The following is a 23,924-nucleotide window of genomic DNA, read 5'->3' on the forward strand; positions in this document are numbered from 1 at the left end:
AAGGGTGCCCACAGAGGCCTTTGGGAAGGGCAGATCTGCAAAGCTGCCCTCTAAACACCCTGGGGGGACCAATGTCTGAGCAATGCCCAAGCACCCCACACTGCAAAGCACCCCACTGACTGTAAACTGCTCAATTGATAACTGCCAACTGACACGTTGCAGCAGCAGATCCTTGAGATAACAAAGTTAAAATATTTTAAGAGTGGTATGTCATGCAAAATGTATAAAGGATTCAATGAAAGGATTGAAGTGAAAAGTTTAAGTGTTTCAGCTACACTACTTGGTCTAATGGATCACACTTTCTCTGCCTAAAAGCCTTGTCCCAAGGCCTGTCACTTAATACCCCCATGGTCAGAGCAGTTTGTCAGTGTCTCAGCATGACCACCAGCAAGCCCATTAACTGAATCAGGCTGGATGAAATTTAATTGCAAGCAAAGACAAGAATGTGTTGTAGTTTAAGTATGGCATTTTCAAATTTGTGTAAAAGGACTGAAGAGAACAAAATCCAATCAGTTCCCAAATGATTTGCATTCTTGGCTTTCCTTAATATATCTGAAATCCAACATTGTCAGTTCTGCCAGTAATAACAGGACAGAAATTAAAATAAAAATATTAATAGCTAAGTTATATATACAGCCATATCAGCCCTGTATCTAATATCTATTCCTCTGTAATTCAACATGTCACAGTTTGAGACTCAATAAAACCTAGTTTTGTAGCCAAACTGGACATGTATGATTTTCAGGAAATATTCTTTTAATACGCATATGAAGAGACACAGTTTGCACTTTAATATTTTGGAAATAAATCCTAATAACATCTACTGGTGATCAACTAGTATCTCCTTAATTGGCCCAAACACTACACCGGACTCCATGGTGCTATCAGCTTCAAGAACTGTAAATATTTACAGCAGCCTCCTCTTGGCTGCTTTAGAAGTGTGGACAGATAATGGGTGATTTTCCCAAGCGCAGCCACTGCTGGCTGGAACTTAAAAGTCAGCTTTTATGATTTCAGCAAAAGCTGGCAACATTCACGAGCAGAAGTTCAAGGGCAGAGTTTGCTCCCAGGCCAGATCAAGCCTGGTGCAGCTACATGTGACAACCTTTTCCGTGCCACTGGAGCGGGTGACACCGAGGACAGGACACGGAGAAGATGGCTGGAGGAGTTAGGGCATTCGGAGCCAAATGATCATCTGAGCCTGGAATCCTGAGGATCCTCGGTCTGGCTCTGTCATGTTCATACAACACATCTGTTCTCTCTAACATACTTGAAAAATCTGTTTGTTTTGAAAAACAAGCCTCTTCAGAACTTCTCCTAACATTTTAAGATGCAAAATAGTATTCAGCTATAAAGTCATCTACCCTAGGAAGATTTTAAAAATCTGATGTAATTATCACTTCCTAAAGATCCCAGGCTGATTTACTAAAGAATAACATTACAGAGGTGTAACAAGGGTCTTCCATTTTTAAATTCCTATCTACATTTTCATTGCTTGAGCTTCCCAAGCTTCTTTTTCCTGATACAGAAGACAGGATGGCTGCAGCCTTGACTTTCCAACAGTTGAAACAGGCAGTTTTGCTAAAACACAGTATTCCTTTACTCCATCATTGTGCACCGTTTCCTTCCTGTGCAAGAGGATTATGTGCTAGAGGGTTTGGGTGTGTGGGGGTGAAGGGGAGTGTTCAGTTTATACATTCTCTCACTTTGCAACTCATCCCATGAGTGGAGAGAGGGTAATGGTATTTATGACACATCTCCCATAGCACATTTTTTATTTTTCAAGACCTGTCCTGATGTGCAGATAAGTTACTGCTCCTTTATCATAAATGTAGAGAAGAAAGAAGCATGATTTTTACCGTATGAGAGCGAGCCTGTCTTTTTCAGATGGATGATCATCGAGCCACTGGGAGTAGCGGGCAATGGACCACTCAGCCCTCTGATACAGAGAAACATAAACACCAATTACACATAAATGTGAAAAGGAAACACACACACCAACTTCAGAATCAAAGATGACATCAATGAAGGCCACGTGAGGCTCTCTTAACAACGCAGTGATGCAGAAGGAGTTATGCAGTCAGAAACAAATTAACAGAAATAGCCCAACACATTATTTGGGAGCTCAGACGTGATCTCCTACATCAGCTGTTTGCCTAATTCCAACAGGGAGTGGAATCCAGATTTCCTGCATCTTACATGAGCAGGATCCAGGCAATTTGCAGTCTGTGATAAGACTTGCAATTTCTTCTATGAGCTGACAGAATTTAAAGAATTTAGAGTCTATTTAAAATCAGGTTATCATCTTCCTAGTGTTGTTAATAAAAATATGAAGTCAGTGACCACAACACCTTTGCCACAATAAAAACAAAAGCCAACAGATCATATAAAGTATGAGCTTGGATACTTTTAAACTAAAATAATTAGGGCAAACTACAATGTTCATTCCTCCTTAGGACATCTCAAAAGGAAAGACTGATCTTGTTTACCTGGAAGGGTGATTTTAACTCTGGTGGTGCTCTTGCAAATAAGAACTGAAGAATAATGCTGAATGGAATAACCTCTCCCAGAGCTGGGCTACTGGCAATATGCTCACTGGTCTGGAACAGCAGTGGTCTGGAAAAATGTAACAATAGACTTGTGAAAGGAAGAAAAAGCTTATCTTATGCATTAGGAACACGCCTATACATTGGCAATACTGTGTCAGGATAGAATCATCTAATTTTTTCCACTAGTCTGCATCTTGGGTTTTCAACACAGGTTCAGTTTGCAAAAATTTACAGAAATTGACTATTGTAATTAAACAACACAGGACTGTAAATTTCATATTTCAGTGAAAACACTTAATGTAGCTATAGAACTCTCATACAGAAGTTGCACTGAAAGCAACACAAAAAAAGTACAAATTGGCCAACATTTGCATGACAAAGATTGTTAAATCACAGATATACTCTGCATAAAATTTAAAAGAACTTTAATCTATTTCTGATTTGCAGGTGGGTGTTGCCAAAAAAGCTCTCAGTTCAATCAGAAGTAACACGAGGTACTAAATCAGTTTTGAAATACCGTGTGGTCATACTGCCAATCACTAGTTCCTGCGACTGCAACTCACCTGAAGGACCTCAGCTGTCTGTACGACTTTCCTAGGTCAGACACTCGCCGACACAGCGGTGCAACTGCCAGCTCCATCTGCAAAACCAAACATTTTAATTTGAATTAGATTGTCCCAAAATATAAAACTCGGTATTGAAGTAGCCTGCCTTTAAAAGCAATAATCCGAACCTTCAGACCAAGTCACTGACTTGGCAGCTGAATTTAAGACAAGAAGTTTCCCCTTCCTTCCATACTGCCTTGCCCAAGCCAAGGCTTTTGTCTCATTGCTGGCAAGGCAGTGAGCATCCCACAGCAAACAATAGTGATAGTCTGTGGTTAAGAACAGAAGGGGTCTCATGAGCTTTCTGAGACCAAAGCTTTGTTTCTCGCAGCAGGTTTATTTTGTTGGTGATGAGTTTCCTGATACAGCTCTTATGTCAGTACCCCAAAAATCTGCCTGCAGTCTGGAAAGAGAGCAAATCTAGGCAGGTCTCCCCAAACTGCTCCTAAAGCAGTAAAAACAGGCAGTAATTTCAGCTGGGCACACTTTCCCGTGGCAAAGGACAAGGTTAAAGAGATTCTTTCTTAAACACTTTAATGCGAATTCTGGGGCTCAAAACCTACACAGACTTGATAGAAGGCAGCTGAGAGCTGTTGTGACAGAGGCATGTGGAACCACAGGCAAAGGAGGATCAGTAGAGCATTATTTTCCTACTTATTTTCATACTGTTTGGTCTCAGAGTTACAGCAGCCATCCTGAAAACAAACGATTTTTAAACACTTTCTGTTTTTAAGCACTGGAGTTCTCCTGCCTTTTCAAACAAAAGCCAGGTTCTGCTTGGATTTTTACATCATGCACATGAAACGAGATTCTGTCCCAGGCTCTTCATCCACAGTGAGGACACAGAAATGAGAAAGCACAATTTAACTTCCAAATCCCAGACTGAACATGAATATTACATGGCAAAGCTTCAGTTAATATGCACACTAATACAAACACCACCACTCAAAGAAACCCATAGGTAAAGTAACTTCAGCCAGATATGGATTAAGTATTTATTTTGTGCATTCCTGAAGTGTCAGTCAGAGAGATGCAAGCTTTATTCTCCATGTACGTTTTTTAAAATCCCCAACTTGAAAGACTATTCAGACTTTGATTTCCACATAATGCACAATTAAGCTAAGTTTCAAAGGATGAGAACTAAAATAAATAAGAAGATCAAAACCACTATGCAATGAGTTTCCCATTTAAGTAACATTGCTGAATGAGTTTCAAAGTGTTTGTGATAAGGCACTATTTACAGTGAAGTGTTTAATATTATTATTCTTTCAGGCTGTAGCATTTCCTCAGACAGAGCTGGCTGCTGGGCCACCGGCTTCACCAAGAGCACATAACTATGCTGGGGTTCCAGCACAAACAAGAAAGATGGTACGGCAAACTACGATGCCATAATTCATCTAAAACCAGAAGAAAATACATTAGAAATTAAAGCAAATTAAGGCCATATACTTCGGCACCCATCTTAAAAAGCAGGTGGTGGGATGGGAGTCATCTCACCTGCTTCTCAACATCTGCAGGTTCTCTTCACACCCAGTGGAGACCAACAGGCACTCCTGGGATGGGATGCATGTTTCCCTGAGGCAGACATCTAAAACTGGTCAGGTGGGTCATGTTGTAGGAGCGTTCACCTATGTGACACCCGCTCAGACAAAGCTGGAAAAGCCAGAGGGCCCAACCCAGGCCCCTAAGCTGCCTCTGCAAGGAGGAGAGGGGAGCACCTCTGACAGGCGACGGGGAAAGCCCCACAGGGCTGGCCTAGCAACAGTGCAAAGCCGCTCCCCGCTAGGAACCTTGGAGTACCTGCCTCACCTTGAGCACTTCCAGACTGCCCGAAACCTACATTTGATATAAAGCAGACACTCGCAGAAGCAGAAAGTGAATAAAAATCCAGGAAGCGGAAATAAGGATCTTTGTCTTCTGCTTTCAGACAAATGCTGCAGCCCTGGGTAACAGCCCGGCTCCCTCCTGCCCTTCTGGACCCGAAATCCTCCACTCTGGGCTATGAACTGGACCCTTTCCTACAGCTGTGGGGATCCCTGCCCTGTCCCTGTGACCCTGCAGCCTAAGGGCTGGGTCACCTCTGCCACACACAGGCACAAGGGCGACCTGTTCCTTGGGCTGAAGAGCAGGTCCAACCCAGCTCTGCAGCTCCTGAGCACGCATGCTGCCCGTCGGGCAGAGACACGGGAACCCAACGTCCCCACGTGGAGGAGGAGCCGCCAGCCCTGTGCTGGTGCTGGATCTGCTGGCACAAGGGCGCCAGGTTGGGTGCCCGCGCCAGGACGGGCAGGTTCTCCCCAGGGATTACTGCTGGGGGTGCCCAACTCCAAAGTGCAATGAAACTTAGAGTGAGTTCAGCATGTCGTTCCCCCAAACCCCCAGGACGCTTCTGAGCACGTATGGGAGCCAAGGGGTTGGCCTGTTGCACAGGATCAGAAGCAAGTAGCCAAGAAGAGAAGGTAATTAAGTAGGTTTTGCTGCATCATGATACAAGAACCCTACGGACCTGGAAAAACAAATGGGAGCAACACTCTGATTTCTCCAGAGCTTCTTTTCAGGCATCAGCATTGTCTAGGGGCATCTGGAAGTAACTGAGATCCTGCAGGAGCTGGTGTCTCAGCTCTGGTGGGAGCCGTGGGCTTGTAGCTGGGAAGAACCAGGGAGAAGATAATTCTTTTAGGTGCTTTAGAGGATTTGATAACAGGCAACAAACTGCCAGTCTGATTTGTGGAAACAGAGATGCATGCACCAAACCGTACTCATGAGGGGAAAGAAATCTCAGCACAGCAAAATATAATTTTGCTTAATAAGTTTTAAATGATTGTTTCACTCCTGAAACATAATATGATATAATGAGATGTAAGTGAAACCTTCTACAGCTTAACCAATGCCTTATTAAGACAAATTTGAAGATACTTGGCAGTTTCCATAAATCAATATCTTTATTCTTAAGTACTAAAGAATAAAATTTACTTTGGAAAATTCTATTACTTCATCTTCAACCTCTATTCATGGAAGGAAATTATCAGTATTGCTAGAACTAGATAGATTTAATGGCAGCAGATGGTTGATTCGTGAAGTACTAGTTGCCAAAGAAAAAAATTGTTTTTAAGCTTTGCAGCATACTATACCATCTCAAATTGACTCATGAAGAGTGGGAATCAGTGAAAACTAATGTGGGAAAAATGTACATAAACCACAGAAACTTTTTTTTTTAATTTACAACACTAGTCTGCTACGTATTATAACCCAATCTCTCCAATAAAAACTATACTTCACATAATAACTAAGATTGTTTTCTTCACTTGAATTTTAGCTATTTGTCTGAGCCAGATGATGCAGTGAGATGCTACAGCATCTTTCTGCTGTTAGATTCATTTCTGCAGGCCCACTGAGCGGGGTTGTGTGTCTCCGCTGAGCATCATGCCGGCCGGCACCGCCGGAGCAGCTGCTGTTTGTTCGTGCTGGAATCGGGCAGAGGACTGAGTGTACACCACTTGTTTTGCTACCTGTCATCACCTGAAGCCGCACCAACTCTCGATTCATGCAGCATGTTTATAGCACAGCAGCTTTTGCTATGACACACAGCTCTGGTTTCCAAAGCATCTTGGTGAGCCTTGACAGGTCAGGTGATGTTTTCAGCTCTCTGCAAGCCAGTATCTGTATCGCGTGTGCAAGGCTTTTCCTACAGCTGTGTCCTATGGACTCTACATATGAAAGGGTATGTAGTATTTGTTGTTTCTTTTCCAAATTTTTATCCCAGAATTGCAAATTTGAAAACTCGGATATGCAGGTTAAATTCAGGGATGAATCAAGTGTCCAAGCAGTAACTGGCAACCACAGAGGCTTGATTGACTAATGTGACAGAATCATTAACAAAGGATCAGAGAAGCCGTAGGAAGCGCACATGCTGCCGAAAGGAAGGGGCAGCGAAAACACACAGGCCTAACAACTCCACCTCATTTCCTCTACCCTTGTTCAAACCCCATGGCTTTTTGTGTTGTTTTGCTACGCTTTGCAGAACACAGTGGCAGAATCCTGCCTAACACATGCTTCTTCCTCTCTAAACCCAAAAAAGCTATATTATATTTTCTTCTTATATGACCCTGCTACAGCTCATGGCTAGGTGGTCAATTATCTGTTGAAATATTCACTGGCTACCCATATTGTACAAAATACATCACGTGGCTGGCTTCTCTAATTGCATTATGTTCAGCAATCCAAGGGTGAAGTTAATATGTAGTCTAGATACAGATAATGCATATATATTGAAGAGTGCAGTGAAGTTATTGTTTAGTGTCTATTGTGGTATTTTCAAGATCTCTGATTACTGAACAGCTGTTTTTTTCAGCTAGAAAATCTTAACATTAAATATTTATCAATTATATTTTCTCTTGGCCAAGATGAATTTCAAGTTTTTAAACGTTAACTCAAAATGCTTTTTTTCTAGCCATTCACCAGGAGAGAATGCGTTAACAAGCAAGAGAGCAGAAGAGCTCTGAACTGACATATGAAAGCAGCTGCCCTTGAAGGGATGTGGAATCTGATTTCTCTCATACAGCAATTCCAAAATGGTGGACATTCAAGTAAATCCTTCAGCTGCAATACCTCCAAAATAACACACACCAGAAAATCACTTTCTCCTTCTGGTAAGATAGTTAGCATTAAGCGCATTTTAGCTTTAGCAGTTTCTCCCCTTATGATTGCAACTGTGATTACAACATCTTGCTTCTCTTACTTCTCTGTAAGAAACTACAGAGGAAATTTTTTTATAAAAAATGATAAAAATCATTTTTGGACTCGTATCATCATGTTTGATCAAACAAGCAAATCTGTTCATATTTAAAAAAAAACCAAATACATAATATTCTTGCTTTTTAACACCACATACTGAATCAGGAAAGCAGATTCTGAGCATAGGTTAAGCAGCAGATAGAAACGTTTCTTCTGCACTAGAATTTAGCATTGTCAACGTCTACAGTAAAAGCATTTTCCTAGGAAGATTCAATAAAATTAAGACATTTTGCAGAAATTTATTGATGAAGACTTGAAGAATCGCTGGCAGTGTTAACTATGCCCCATCAAAACTGTTTGAACACAGCACCAAACAATGCCAAAAACCCCACCTATAAATCGCAGCTAGATAAGAAATATACGAGGGTATATACAGAATAATATTAACCCAAACAGGACCAATAAAAATAGTTCACTCGACAAGGCTGAAAGTAATCTATCATGACATGAGATGGGGTTCTCGGCACAGACTCCCGTCTTATATGTCACTCCACACACACACCTGCACTATGAAAAGATGGGAATTCATGTCATGCCTTCATGCCATGAAGCATACAGATGATTTAGTGTTTGCAGTTCCTACACTAGTTTATTTCAATGCAGTTGTGATTTGTATTTGCTATTAATAAACAGCTGTTTTCCTATATCAGCTTCCAACCTTTATGTAGCGGGCTACTGACTTCCGTGCCAAATATTACTGTAGATTCCTCATTTCTAGTACTTCCCAGAAACATAAATGTTGCAAAACCGCAGGGCTTGCTGGCTTGCTTGTCTCCAGGAGAACATCTTTCTCAGTCTGACTAGTACTGAATTAAAAAGTGAAATTGGGTATTACATACATGAATACTGAATTATAGTCACCTTAAAAATACAAAAACAAATGAAATCAAACTGAACCAGGGATTTATAGGAGTGAACTGAAAAATAATCCTGTGCAATTGCCTGCACAAAAACTGAGAGCATGAAAAGAGGTGAATTCAGCCTGTAGACTAGAAATATTTTGAACGAGAAGAGTCCCAAGAACAGCACAGTATGTGATAATAACCTTGCAGCACTGCAGACGTTTCCGAAGGCTTAAAATATCTCTCCGTCCCTGTAAGCACTGATCTTCATGAAATCATATTAATGATATTCAGGCATATTTCAAGCCTATCATACATCTGTTTACAGCTGCACACTAGAACACACCTGGTCTTACGGCTGAAATATCTGCAAAATGCAATACTGACACTGGAAACAGGGTAAGACAGAGAATTCAAAAGAATTACAGCAATAATTCCTAACTGTATAAGTAGATGAGCCTTACTTAAGAAAATTGTCTATTGTGCACCTCACCAAACCCAGTTCTGAATGAGGAGAACTTGAAGCCTCAGTTTTCCCCCTTCTGTATAGACACCTGTTGTTTTGAGGCAACTTATCAGTAAAACACGTTTCCACTGCAAAAATTTTCAAGTCTGACTCTCAGCCAAAGCTATTCTGCTGAGTGCAAGGCAGCTGTAACTCTGAGTGCTCTGAAAGAAACGTGCACAAGCACGAGATAGCCAAAATCTGATGCAACCCAAGATTATGTGACTTACTGCATGCGAGTTTATAATAGAACTCCAAATTAACCGAAGCTTCTGGACGGGTTTCTGCCCAGGTTTTTTGCCTGCAAGTAACCCCAAAACACCAAAAGCGGTTTTAGATCTCTAAAGCCGGTTTTAAGGAGGAACATGTAACCCTTTTTGAGTACAGAAAATTCAAAATGGCTCTACAAGACAGAGCACAACTAAAAACAGTTTATAAACAAACCTCCTCCTACACATAGTGTCTTTGACGGCAGGTCCTTTCCTTCAGGTTTGGCGTTAGTGCAACAATGCAGTCCCTTTCTGGGACTGAAAAAGCCCTGCACGCAGCATTTATGGAACGTTTACCCTTCCCATCAAGCAGCAGCCCAGCTAAATACCCGCTCCCCGCTCTCCTCAGCCCGCAGCAGCAGCAACTTCCCCTCCTCTCCGGAGGAATCAAGACTTTTCCTTGACAAAGCCATGTGCCACAGGAGTGTGAGCATGGAAGTGAAATGAGTCCTGTTCTGGTTTACAGCCACATTTCAGCAAACATACCCAGGACTCCCGAGCAGGTCAGAGCAACTACAACCTCCTCGGTGGGGCTACCAGGAGCTGGTGTCACCGGCACGTGCCCAAAACTCACCAGGTTTTCAGGAGGGGCAGACACAGCCCAGAAAACATGGATATAAGGCAACTTCTACATACAAAATGTTTTGGTCCTTTTTCTGTTATCCTGAGAGACAGGAGATAGTGTTGAGGCCATTCTGGACACTACAGCCCCTGTGCAGCCTGGGGCGCCCCAAGGAGCTCTGTGCAGAGATGGCCAATGGCCCAGAGTGAGCACTGAGCTGGCTGTATGTGGTTGGGTGGACCCAGATATTTCTTTTCTTAAGACCATTTTGAAACAAGTCAAAAATACGGCACAATGTGAAGATGAGAAAAACACAAGGCAGCCCCCAGATGCAGCAACAACTGAAGGCAGGAGACAAGAATGAATTCAAAACCTATTTCTTTTCTTCCACAGTACAAAAGAAATCAGAATATTTATCTTCACACAGTTGTTCGTTCAGAGTTATACTCAGCGTGGGGAAGAACATGCAAAGCCCCCTACACTCAAATGAAAACATACCTTCATTTTTCACTTAAAAGGCAGCCCATGTCAGAATGAGAAAAATAAGTGTTTAGAAAAGATAAACGAGTGATATTTTTAGTATTATTATAATAGGTGCTTAGATCAGATGCTCGTTACTGTAGAATTAGGTGAAGATATTTCCCAAATTTATAAGACTTACTTTAGTACTGCAGCATAAATTACAAAAATTATCTATATTCCTTCCAGAGGAGTTGTCAAGCATTCTTTTTTTTTTTTCTCCAGTTTTATGCCATTGTCTTCAAAACAGAGAAGGGAACTGAACCTTCTCACGGAAAGCAATTGAAAACTTGCCCGTATCTTCTGTGGTTAACAGCTGATTTGCTCCTTTTGAGTAACGAAGAAAAAACTTTACTCAGGAGTATCTAACTCACAGGCAAGTGATACAAAGCAGCCACAAGCAGCAGTGAGATGGCAGCGATGCCACCCTCTCCTGCCTCAGTTGCTTACCAGCCAAAAGCAGCACTCGGTATGCAGACAGCTGCTGCTAATTCCCTTTCCACTTGGATAATAATTACGAGGACTCTCAGACCAATCTAGTGGATGCCTGTATTCTTTGGCAAGTTAATCACACAGTGTTACTATCGACAAATTAAATTTGAATATAGTAGATAAGGCAGACAGGTAGTAAATATTAATCTGGCAATTTGGTTTGTGTTTTAGTCCAGTACCAGAGCTAGATAAAGCTGAGAGGCAGATAAGTCAATCATGGCATGAAGAGAATCCCACAAGAAAACTGCCCGTCTGTTACCAAAAGGGCAGTTCTTCCACAGGATACTGGTATTTCTTTAGCTTGTCTCCTGCACTGCAAGGCAGCTGAATTAATGGTTGGCCACTGTGGGCACTGTGATATATAAAGCGATTAAGAAAGCGACACACTATTCCATTAGAAGAGAGACAAAGAATGAAGTGAATGAATGGTGGCAAATGATGGACGTACCAAAAAGGTCAGGCAACTGGAATGAAATGTCGAGGCGCAGCTGAATTTAAATGCAACAGTCACTTGACAGGGAGCTGTCAGACCTCCCTGAATGTGCCTTACGGTGATAGGGGATCTTCAGCTACTTAGTGGATGCATTTCTCAGGATCCAGTATCTCAGCAGAGAGGATGTTCAAAACTGGAATGCACTGATCTCTACAACCGCTTGTTTACACTCAGATGCGTACTAAACTACTGATACTTTTCAGTGAGCACAGTGAAGTAACAGTAAAAAGCAGAAATCAGTATTAAGGTACCTGCGCAAAATCCGCTGCAAGCCGCATCTTCCCACCTTCACCAAGGGGCCTTATTAGACTGGCATGGCGAATGAAAAGTTCAATTGCTCTTTGAGCCATGGCCTCAGTGTTATCAAAGACAAAGTCGAAACATTCAAAATGTCTGAAGTAGTCGCTCATGACTCTTGCTATAAAACCCTGGAGTTCTTTCATGTACAGAGAACAAGGGACATCTGGTTTTCCTGAGCTAGGTAATGATCTGAAAAAAAAAAAAAAGAAAAAAAGAAATGGGGACAGCTAAATTCATCTTTAAAACACAGTCAAAAACTACTGGATTCTTTTTATTTTTTTCCCATCCCACAAAGTCATGGCATGAATTGTAGAGTTTCATTTCTACTCAGAATAAAGAGCATGTAGCTCTCTCTGAAGTTGTAGTCAAAAAAATCTTTCTATCAGCCATCCCCATCCTAACAAAGATAAAGGACACCACTCCACTCCTACCCAGCTTGCAAAGCCTCCACCACTCTGGAGCCTAAACATCAAACCCAGCGCCTAAATCTAAATGTCCCAGCTGTTGATTTGAAACTCTAATAATGGGTCAGAAAACACAGGCACATATCACGGGGTTACTACTTCAGCCTATTCCAAACCTGTCCTCTGTACAGAATTAGTTTCCTAGATTCCTCCAAACCCAGGGTTATAAAAATCTAATTATCACAGAAGCAGCACAGAAGCTACAGGACACAGAAATCAATCACCTTTCTCTTTATTTGAATCACAACCAGGCTCTTCCAAACTCATGAACCTGAGTGTGCAGGCTACCACACAAAGCTCAGCTTTTAGCTGACTCGGTTTATCCACACAGAGAGGTATTTTGCTAGTGGTAGCAAAAGAAAGATGGAAAGGGTAAAATATTGGGTTTTTTTTTAAAAAAAAGGGGAAAAAAAAAAAGGCAAAAGGAAAATTTAAAACACTTCCGAAAATACACTGTTTTCAGTGAATTTCCAAGACAGAAAACAAGGCATCTAATGATGATATAAGTGATGTCAGAACAGATATAACAACTAAAATAACACTCAAGATGGAAGTCTCAATGATAGATTGATCCCAAAATTTTTGCAGAGGAAGAATACTCGAAATTTTAATTAAAATGCTACAGGAAAGTAGCATAATACACCAAATGTGAACTTTCTATAAAAGAGATTTTGAAAATCATTTCATATTCACTAATACTTTAGAAAAATATGTGTAATTTTAAATCAGAGGTTATTCGCTTTGAGACAACAATATGGACCGTTCTGAAGACTGTCCACAAGAAAATAAGTTTTGAAAACAAAAGGGTTTTTTTAGCACAAAAATGGCGTCTGCTTGGCTTTATTTTTCATTTAAAATGAATTTAACTCAACAGACATGGAAAAAAAGGCAAGAAGACACATGCTACCTGATTAATTTGTTTCAATATAGGTGTAATTCTGCTTTCTGTGTTCACTGACCATAAAGCATTGCCTTCCCCTCAACGAAAATGCGCCCTTGCTCCAAGGACATCATGGCAATAACAATCTATTATGCATATGCAGGACATCTTACTAAAGCAACGTTAAATTTAAAACACATTTCTAGTTACCCAGAAAAATCTTCCTGGTGCATAGTGATGATAATAGCTTCTACTGAATCTCCTACAGAGTTCAGTAACGGTTGAACAGCACTACCCATTAGATCATGGACCACCTAAAATAGAACAAGAAAAAAGCAGAAGTAAGGAAACCGAAATTAGAAGCATTTGCATTTTGAGACCTCAAAAATACCTTGACAAACAGTTATTTTCAACTGCGTTTTTTATTTTTCTGCATTAGAAACTGCTAAATAGAAGGACAACAGCCTAAGATAACATTTCTCTTTACTTGATTTTACCAGTCAAATGCAGAAATAAGGCTGTTTACTAGTTCTATGTAAAGCCTTCCTTCAAAAATCTGGCATTCCTGGTTTGTAAATGTACATGTTTTGGTGCACACACATCGTTCCGCTGTTCATTCCCCAGACACACAAGCTGCCCTTCATTCCCCTGCTCACAGCTACTCTTGGATCAGCGCACAGCAGGACAGATGTGCACAGCTGTCATCCACGGAGGGCTGCGCCGTCACCCACATGACCCCCCAGGAAAGCACCAGGTAGCATAAAAATCATATTTTTATGTGTGTTGGAAGGGGTACAGGGGTGATGAAGGATGCAGCTATTGCTGTGTGAATGTTGCAGAGAAATACATTTATTTTCACAGTCAGATGACATCTGGGTTCCGACCATTACGAGAATATTCTTGAATACTCTGTGATTCTGTGAATACAAATGCTACTCAAGCAGTGATTTGGCATATGTGACATATAAATAAACTGCAAAATATAAATTTCAGAGTATTTGTATGCCTTTGACATAACACAAAATAATACCTGGGAAAATAAGTGTTCATTTGAAGTGTAACAGACAAAGCAAAGCTCAGCCCTATCCCTGCAACGAATGGACATTCAATTACCTTTAAGGCAGTTGTAACTGTTTGCTCAGCGGCTGCTGGAAATGAGCTCTGATTGGTAATGACCTACAAATTGTAAAGTAATAGTTAACAGTCAATATTCAACAAATTATTAGAATCCATAATATTTAATTTCATTTAAAACCATACTGATTTACTTTTAGTAATAAGTGGTTTACATAGGTATGGATAACTATTAAATGTGTTTCATATAGACAGCATTTTCAGTGCACTGGTATCAGTTCTGTGCTCTCAAATTTCCTACGGACTCTGCTTCTGCCCTGGCAAAGAAAGGATTCAATTGAGTTCAACTGAAATTTAGCTGATGGGTTGACAGAATCAGAATGAAAATAAGTGGTGCATTCACCCACTGCTAAGTATAGAATTTAAGGAGAATTACACAGACAGGTCTATGGCAAATATTTGAAAGAATGGTTGATCTTTCTCAGTATTATGATTATTATAACACCATGTGTTAAATAGCTGTTTATGTACAGCCATAGTGGTATTAGAACTGAAAGTCCAGGAATGATCTGAAGGAATATTCTACCAATTTCCTTAGTTATGAACATGCTATACGATAGCATTTTTAAGCCAGATAGATACTAAACTCAAAGACTGAATCATATCAGATCTCCTTCCAACACTAAGGCACATGAGGTTCATTACTAAACACATCAGAGAAAGCAGACTTAAAAGTTGATCTACCATCTGTTTGCAAAATCCAAGCAAATTTTATAGGCTTTTTAGCATTTTTAAACATTCTTTAAACATATCCACAGTCAGGAGTACTCATGATCTTTTTTCTAATCAGGCCAGGATTTAAACACAATTACCCCTTATCTGTTTGTTTTAATTTACAGAGACCGTGTAAGTGTTGGCATCACTAAACCAGTAAATTGGAATTATTCATAACTGTGCTTAGTCCTGAAAACATTTCCAGGTCAGACTTCGGTCACAGCAACAATGCATGGAGATATTTGTGAGGTGCTGCTTTTCTTGATTTTACCCTTTCCTTCCCCTTTTCAGTTTGGCCACAATAGTGGGAAAGCAGTGAGGGTCTTCTGAGAAACATAAGCTTGGGCTGGGACAGATGCAGACAAGGGCTATCAGGGTGACCCATACAAAGACAGAGCTTACTTGATAAGAAAAACCAGAAGAGTTCAATTGTTTAGGCTCACAAAACAATGGCTGTGAGACATGATTATTCTCTATAAACAAATCTTTCACACCACTTCTAATATTGACCATTTATCGCAAAGTGGTGCTTCCAAGGGCCAACCAAGTCTCAAAGATTTGTACAAATGCACAGCAGGGTGCAGCTCTTAACCCAAAATTGGGCTGTATTTTTCAGAGTTCTAATCAGCTGATGGGAGAATATGCAAATGACAGAGCAAGGAAGTTAATATTATGGCAAGAGGAGAAATACCAAAGGAAGCCTACCTTCAGAACTGACTGGTGCAGTTTGTACAGTGAATTAACTACAGCCACGTTCCTCCTCTGTCCCTCTGTGAGTGGTCCAATCACCTGGCTGGCATCTCCTTGGGTAGACAGCTGCAGTGATTGCAGAAATCGTTAAAGCAGTACTAACTCTTTAAACAGTGCATCACCACAAAATTACAGTTCACAGAATCACAGAATGGTTTGGGTTGGAAGGGATCTCTGGAGATCCAACCCACCTGCTAAAGCAGGTTCACCAGAGCAGATCGCACAGGAATGTGTCCAGGTGGGATTTGAATGTTTCCAGGGAAGGAGACTCCACAACCTCCCTGGGCAGCCTGTTCCAGGGCTCTGGCAGCCTCAAAGTAAAGAAGTTTCTCCCCATGTTCAGATGGAACCTCCTGTGCTTCATTCTGTGCCCATTGCCCTCATCCTATTGTTGGGCACCACTGAAAGGAGTCTGGTCCCATCCTCTTGACACCCACCCTTGAGATATTTATAAACATTGATGAGATCCCCTCTCAGCCTTTTCTTCTCCAGGCTGAACAGACCCAGCTCTCTTAGTCTCTCCTCGTAAGAAAGATGCTCCAGACTCCTCATCATCTTTGCAACTAAACTTAGAACATGGCAGAAATACAGAGGTCTTCAGTACCAGTGTTCTTCCATTTAACTCTTGTCTTGATTCTTATGGCTTCCATCTCCAGATAATATAATACAAATGGAACAACAGGAATCATGAGAGGCTGCTGTCCCAGCTCCCAGACCCCAGCACTCAGACCCAGATCTCTTGGAGATACATAGTCCCAACATGACTTCTGTTTTGTAATCTGAGAGTCAGGTGAATTCACCCACTTGAGGATGCAGGATAAACTACCACCAGCAGAAATAAACAGGTTATGCTTTTTCCATATACTCTCCGTCCTTACTTCTGCCATCCATTTGAGCCCCTCTTTAAAAACTCCATTTCTTGAAATAGATGGCTTACAGCTTTGTACATATTAGCAGCTTGTAAATGAACAGGAAAATAGAACTGCAAGGACCAAAACTGCTAGTCCAGCCATTAAAGAGAGTTCTATCCATGAACCTTTCAGCAAAAATATATATAAAAATATTTTTTTCATATTTAAACTCCACAAAGCACATATTTGTTATCATTACCATAGAAATCAAAGTTCCAAGGTGATACATAAATAGCAATTAACTACAGAACAGCCCCTTAAGGATACCACAGCAGAGGTTTGCAATTTGAAATAAAATAAATTGTAACTAGGAAACAAACAGAAATTTTCTTGTGCACTGAAAGCTGCAGAAATACAAAGAATTGACAAAAGGCTATGTGAATTGTAGAAGTACATCAAAATATTACAGCAAGAATAGCTATTAATAGAAGGCTTTACTGAGATATAATTATCTGGCTAATTATCTAGATTCCTTCAGGAAACTCCTGAAGATGCCTAGCTCCAAAAGTCTCTCAGTAAAAACATACTCAACTCATTGAACAAGTCATCAAGAGACTTTTATGAAGTGTGTCTTTAAACACAGTTGTAGCTCCTACAGAAAGCTCCTAAACTAAAACTGAGTATATAGCAACAAAAGGAACAAACGTGAAAATTTTTAAGTAATGGGAAACAGTGAATCTTTAACTAGTGAAGGACTGTTCCTGTACATCCCATAGCTTCCCATCAGCACAAACAGACAGCATGCAAGCAAAGTTGCCAGTGCTGCTAATAATGAAGTTTTAGACAAGTTCTTGCAAGCACACAGGAACTCAAACTTATTCACAGCACTACAGTGACAATATCAGTTCATTTCCCTTTCTTCATATTTAGGGATTATTTCAGGATAAATAGGTTTCCGAGGCCTTTGCAGAGGGAAAAATCTTTTCCAATGTATCTTCAATTATTTGACATCAGAATGCATCTTTCAACTAGCTGACAAATACACCATCTCAGCATCTTCCTGCCTTCCTGATGAGAACAGCCACGTGAGCTGCGTACATCTCTGTTGCCTTCCTGATATTTCCATTTGATGGACATGACTGGTTTTAAGAATTCTGCTTCTCAAGCTTACAGCTTCACAGATTAATAACAAAACAGCTGTGCAGAGAAACATCCTGTCCACCCAGCTGATCATCCTCCAGACCTCATTAAGGTTTCTTCACAGCATTTTTAAGCACTGTACAGACTATTAAATTGGTATGTTGCACATTTAGAACTCTTAAACATAAGACACTGCTAAGAGAGTAAAATTTTACATATTAGTCCCTTAAATTTCTGCTCCTTGGACTCCGTTGTAAAGGTTTCACAAATTCTTTTGCTTAGATATTATGAAATAATTAAACTGTGTTTCTTCTGCTGGTGAAAACAAACATAACCCTTCTGCAGCAGCAACTCTTGCAGTCAGCAATAGTGCACAACAGCTTCACAGGCGAAGTCTAAAAACGCCTTAAAAGCAACCAGTCTTCCTAAAATTGTTTACCATACTGAATTCCCTTAAATTAATCAATTTGAACTTTGACAGCTAGATGTGTCTCCCTAGGACTGCTTCTCCTCAAGGTGCACCTTGGGAACACCCAGCTCCTACACAGGTAGGTGTCCCCTGCCACCATGGGAACACGCAGCTCCTGTGTCCTGCCATCTACAGCAGAAGTCTCACGGAGTGGTTCCCATTTCTTGCTGTCACCACGATGATTTCTATGACCTTGCCTTGACGCAAGAAGGTTCTGCACTGACTCTGTCCAACAAGGTTCATGTACATACACTTTGTCACTGGCATATATCTAGATTTCAGGTAGTTTATAATTATTCCAATATTCCAGTGCATCAGACTGAATTCTTGACACCTCTAATACCCACTGTACAACCACGCATCCAGGTAGAAAAATGCCATCATTGTGTCTCCCCGGTTCCAACAAACCACACTTATAGCCCATTTCCTTTAGACACAAATCATCCCTCAGTTTATTTTCCATCAAACCAGGTTTTATCAATGATTCACATTCATCACTCTCATTTATATAGCAAGTACTTTTGAAGTTCTATGCTGGACACAGCTTATGCAGTCAAGCTGGTGGTAATGTAACTCCTCCTCTGCTACCTGCCCACTGGGGATTGTGCTGTGTAAGCAGGTTAAGTCAAGTAAGTGTGAAGCCTAGCCACATCCACTCAGCTGAAAGGCACAGTCCAAGGGCCTTCTTTTTGATGAGGGCACTAAAGACAAAATCTGATGACTTTTTAATCAGTTAGATTTATCCAGAAATGTAGAAGGCCAGGAGGGTGAACTGATGCTAAGCAGAAATAGGGACTACAGAAGGGGTGACTTCATCCCAAATCAGAATCTATTTGGGGAAATAAATAACTGAGAGAAAGCATAGCTGAAGGACCACATCCCATCTCCAGGGAGGCATCAGTCACGCTCGGAGTTAGTCTGGCTTTGAGCCTGCTAGCTGAAAAGAAAACAGAGGAAAAGAAACGATGCTGAAGCCAGACGTGAATGAGCAGTAACGAGGACTGTAGCAGTTCTAGTTTTCAAGTGTAGCAATTGATTTCTTACACTTGTCACTTTAGACAGCTAAATTCTTTTACCTCAAAGCCTGTCTACTATTTACAGCAATTTCATGGCCACTAGGCAAAGCACAGGCACCCCATTTCCCTGCAAGTGGCAATTCTACAAGGGGTGACATGTCTGTATGAGCTTTCTTTGCCAGCATGAGATACCAGCACACTGGCAACATGAGATGCTACTGAGGAAGAGAGGAGAGAGGTCTCCCACCAGCAAATATCAGCCAGGACTTCTGTATCATGCATCCAGGCACTAGGACAAGGGCTGTGTCTTGTGGTACCCTCAAGAATATGAATGTGAGCTTCTGTCCCATACCGCATTTCAAGAAAACTCAAAGGGCAGCTGTTAAATTAAAATGAGAAAGAAACATTGGAGGTACTATCTGACATGCATATGAGGACTTTCTCTAAGGTAGGAGGTTGAAATTTGCAGATTCAATCCAATAGCTAACTAGCTAGAAGAAGTTGCCTAGAAGACTTCAGACTTCTTTTTTTAAAAATCATTATCAGTAGAAACTGAGGATTGGGTGGTTTACTGAACCAAAAAAGACACTTGTAGAAGCTAAGAGACAAAAAAATGTGTCAGGAAGAGGAGCAACATAACTGAAAGCCACCTGACTTGCTTCAGCCTGACATGGTTGAGAAACTGAAAGCCGTGACTGGCACTATGCTGTCACCCAATGCAGAAGTCCTTCTGGAAAACAGTTTCTTTTAGTTGGTATCCTTCAGTACACTAATGTGGTTATGCTGCTTCACCTGCAGAGATTGCAGGTGCCTTGTACTGGGTCAGTAAGTTGCCCTATGCAGAAAATTTCAGGAATGATTCACCTGACCACGTGCAGGAAACCACAAAGCAGAGAAATAAGCAACTCATGGAGTAATCTGGAGAGCCTATTTTAGACACCCTGCTTTAGGGAGGGAGTAAATGAACCTTGTCTGCACCTATTTCCCTCCACTCACTATAAAATGGATCTAAAGCAGCACTGCAGATACATACAGGGAGCTATACTGCCTGAAGCCTTGTCAGATGTATTCTCACTCTATAAATGTATTTGCATCCCCTTGCATAGACCTGCTTTGGAAACATGCCTTGGAAATAACCAGATCAAGTGTTCTGGATTTTATACTTTTCTATGTTTAATACCTAAGAATATGTGTAATTTAACAGCATAGATTTTATCTCACATGTTGAGACATGTGCTATGATAATATTGCTTTGGGTTTAAATTCTTGTTTTCACCATGAAGAAATGGATGTAGAATTTAGATTAGGACGTGAATCAAATCATCAGTTCTCCCTTGGGTTATAAAAAATGCTAACTGAGTCTGCCTTTTCTTGTAGAAAAGCTCAGACTATTGATACATCTTTTCCTATAATTTGTTTAGTGTTTCCAAGTGACTAACTTGCCCTCCTTCAACAGGTGGCTATCATTCCCTTCACAGATAGGACATTTTGTGAAGAAGTTCAGTTTCCTACTAAGTAACTAAGATGTTGTGTGCATCCTTATTGACAGCTTTGGAAAACTCCATTTCTTTGATTTCTCTACTCTAAAACAGCCTCAGCAAACCCACTCTCCGAAGAGCAGGAAACAGCATCATAATTTAGAAGAAGTAAGGAGAAGACCTTAAATCAAAATAAGACAAGAGCAGGGCCTCTCAACAAGGCATTTGATCTTACTCTGGGATCACGAGACTAATGTGTGTTGATGGCACAAATTGAACTCCAATCGTCACGCTGACATTTCCAAGAATAAATACATCCCTAGCAGAGGCAGCTGATGTGGCCGTACCTCTGGCAGAAAGCGATCAATCCATCTGGCGCTTGGCCTCCTGCCTGATCATAACAGCTTCTTATACAGCACAGAATCCACTTACAGAGGTTCTGAGTCAATAGGGCTTGGCCCTGGGATGCCTCCTGTAAGCTGCAAATAGTTGGGATGATTTACTATTAGGTTTAACATTTTTCATACGGCAGAAGGAGACTTTTACAATCTCTTTCCATCTAAGAAACGCAAAAGTTCAACAGAATCAGTTTGCTACTTTTTGCAAAAATATGACACTCTTTAGCAGAAATACACAAAACAATTTGAACTCCGCTAGCTACGCCACCTCATGTATTAGCTACTTAGGGGACAATTTGCAAAAGGAAGAGACATCATTAAGAAGTTCAAAGTGTAGGATTTTAATGAATGTGTTGGGGAAAATAAGGTCCTTGACTGATAAAGATAAAATGAATAAATGCTTAATAAATGCTTTAAAAAAAAATCAACTAAAATTTAAGAATAAATCATAAATAAGAACTTATGTTCTTGGAATGGCTTCTTATTTTTCAAAGAACAAGTAATATTTCAAGACACGAAGAAAGCAATAAGTTGTGAGTGCAGGCAATAATTTAAAATGTACATAAAAACATTTATATAGCACCCTCAGGACATTCTTGTAGCTTCCAGAATATGTTGAGGTTTTTTTTAGCTTCCTCGGAAACATGAAAACTTTATATTCTAGGAATATAGAAAAGGAGCTCTATGGTAAAGGCATTCAATAATCTTATAGAAAACACAATCGTTATTTTGGGGAGAAAAATTTGAAGGGACTGTTAAGTCATTGACCAAGAAAAAACACTGGATACTGTGCTCATACTATTCATGCTGGAACAACAGCAATCATCAAACTGTTCTCTTGGAGGTATTTTGTACTGTTGGTGGTGGGGGTTTGGTTTTGGGTTTTTTTTGTTTGTTTATTTTTACTTCCTTAATATTTTCGATTAAATAGAAGCAGCAAATAGTCTTTCTGTAAGAGAAAATACAAGATTTATCTCTAAGACTTTGAATCATCTGAGAAGAAATGCACTGTACAAATAATAAAAAGTGAGTAATGGTTCATGGTTGTTAAATAATGAGATGCTTTAAAGCAACTCTGCTCTCAGAAAGCACCTGAAACCAGTTCCTTAAAGGAATCTCAGAAAATCCTGAACCTGAAGCACTCAGAATCATTTCTCAACTTCTGAAAATTATGCTCCTTGTGTTGGGACATTTTTTCCCCTCACGTTTATCCAGCTACCCAAGTCTGACGAGGATTTCAAGGACAATGTGTGTTGATCCTGATACCTCTAACAGTTTACTGAATTTTTCATACTTGCCAGATTAATGACTGAATGATTAATCATATTTTATATGCCATTCCAACAGCTGTTGGTCCCAACCAACCCCTGAGAATGCACCTCCAGAGCTGAAGAGCAGATATCCATCCCCAAGACACGTAAGACGGGCCCAACACCACAGGGTGACATTCGCCTACAAATAAAAAATACAGCCCATTTCCAAAAGATGGACCCAGTTTGAAATCACCATACACAAATTCAACTGTTGTCTCACTGTTGCCCATACAGCAAGTGGAGGGAACATAAACATTTATAAAAAGTTTTCGGAAACTTGATAACTCATTCACCCATTTGTAAATTTTTGTGTAATTGTTACATGTTGCCACCATGAAATTTGGTCCATCTTTTTGAAACACCCTGTATAATCAACTTATTTAATTGCCATCTGCCTTTTTTGGTATCAAGTCCAGGCGTTGAGATCAGAACACTTCTACCCTGCAGAAGGTTATAAATGAGCTTTACACTGTCAAACACTTGTTAGAGTTGTCCCAAAATTGCAGAATTCCAAAGCCTTTACCATATCAACATATATTTAACCAAATCGATTTCTGAATCATATAATTTCATCTGGTATGAAACAACATAGAGTGCCCTGTAACAAAATAGTGTAAGGACTGTGCATTCTTGCTCTTTTTCTACCTTTTAGCAAAATTACATGCTAGATCTAAAGAAGCCTTTTAACCACTTTCACAGCAAGACAAACTGAAGTACATAGTACTCCCAAGGCAGCCTTTCATGCTTGGATGATTATTTCTGGAGTTCAGCCAGTATCTCATTAAAAAAAAAAATTTAAAAAAATCACACATTTGTTATGTGAGTCACGATCTACCCAGCAAAAGACAACATGAGAATGAAGTCAATGTTTCATGAAGTTATTTTTTAATGCAGCTTTCGCCTCTAGATTTTGAATTCCATTTTTAAAATTTTTTAATGCTTTTTTAAGGGACTTATCAGCTTGAAATTTCTAAGTACTCTCTGACCAATATAAGCAGCTTCTTTCTGACTCTTCTAACAAACCTCTTCTGATCTTTACATTAAAAAAATTACAAAACCTTAGCTGACTTCTGATTATTTTTAAATTAGACCTACTGCCATCTTTAGCTTTTATTACTGCACAGTCAAACAGTAATTATTCTGAAATTATTTAAGTACATAATAGCCTCCCACATATTCTATTTAAATACCTATTAATGAATTCCTTTAATGTGCCAAATATTGAATTCATTTTTTTGGGTTCTCTCATTTAAATAGCACAGATACAAGTTTTTCAATGACAGTAACACCATGTCTTCAAGGTACTGGTATAATATTATACAATTAATTCACATATGTCAAATTGAACTGGGGAAAATATAATCTTTCACATTACTTACACCACTGT

General features: G+C 40.1%; 1 protein-coding gene across 1 annotated transcript in view; it reads right to left on the reverse strand.

Moving 5' to 3' along the window:
- Positions 1 to 2,125: 2,125 nt before the first annotated feature.
- The window catches only part of COG5 (component of oligomeric golgi complex 5), a gene marked incomplete at both ends in the record, with an annotated part of 114,786 nt that continues 92,987 nt past the window's right edge, over positions 2,126 to 23,924 (reverse strand). Inside the window, 7 exons of the mRNA XM_080363321.1 lie at positions 2,126 to 2,257; positions 2,490 to 2,616; positions 3,113 to 3,189; positions 11,882 to 12,119; positions 13,485 to 13,588; positions 14,388 to 14,450; positions 15,828 to 15,938. Coding sequence (XP_080219447.1) covers positions 2,126 to 2,257; positions 2,490 to 2,616; positions 3,113 to 3,189; positions 11,882 to 12,119; positions 13,485 to 13,588; positions 14,388 to 14,450; positions 15,828 to 15,938 — 852 coding nt within the window. The remainder of the gene's footprint in view (positions 2,258 to 2,489; positions 2,617 to 3,112; positions 3,190 to 11,881; positions 12,120 to 13,484; positions 13,589 to 14,387; positions 14,451 to 15,827; positions 15,939 to 23,924) is intronic.

Source organism: Nesoenas mayeri (genome assembly GCF_963082525.1).
Source record: "Nesoenas mayeri genome assembly, chromosome: 1".
Taxonomy (NCBI): Eukaryota; Metazoa; Chordata; class Aves; order Columbiformes; family Columbidae; genus Nesoenas; species Nesoenas mayeri.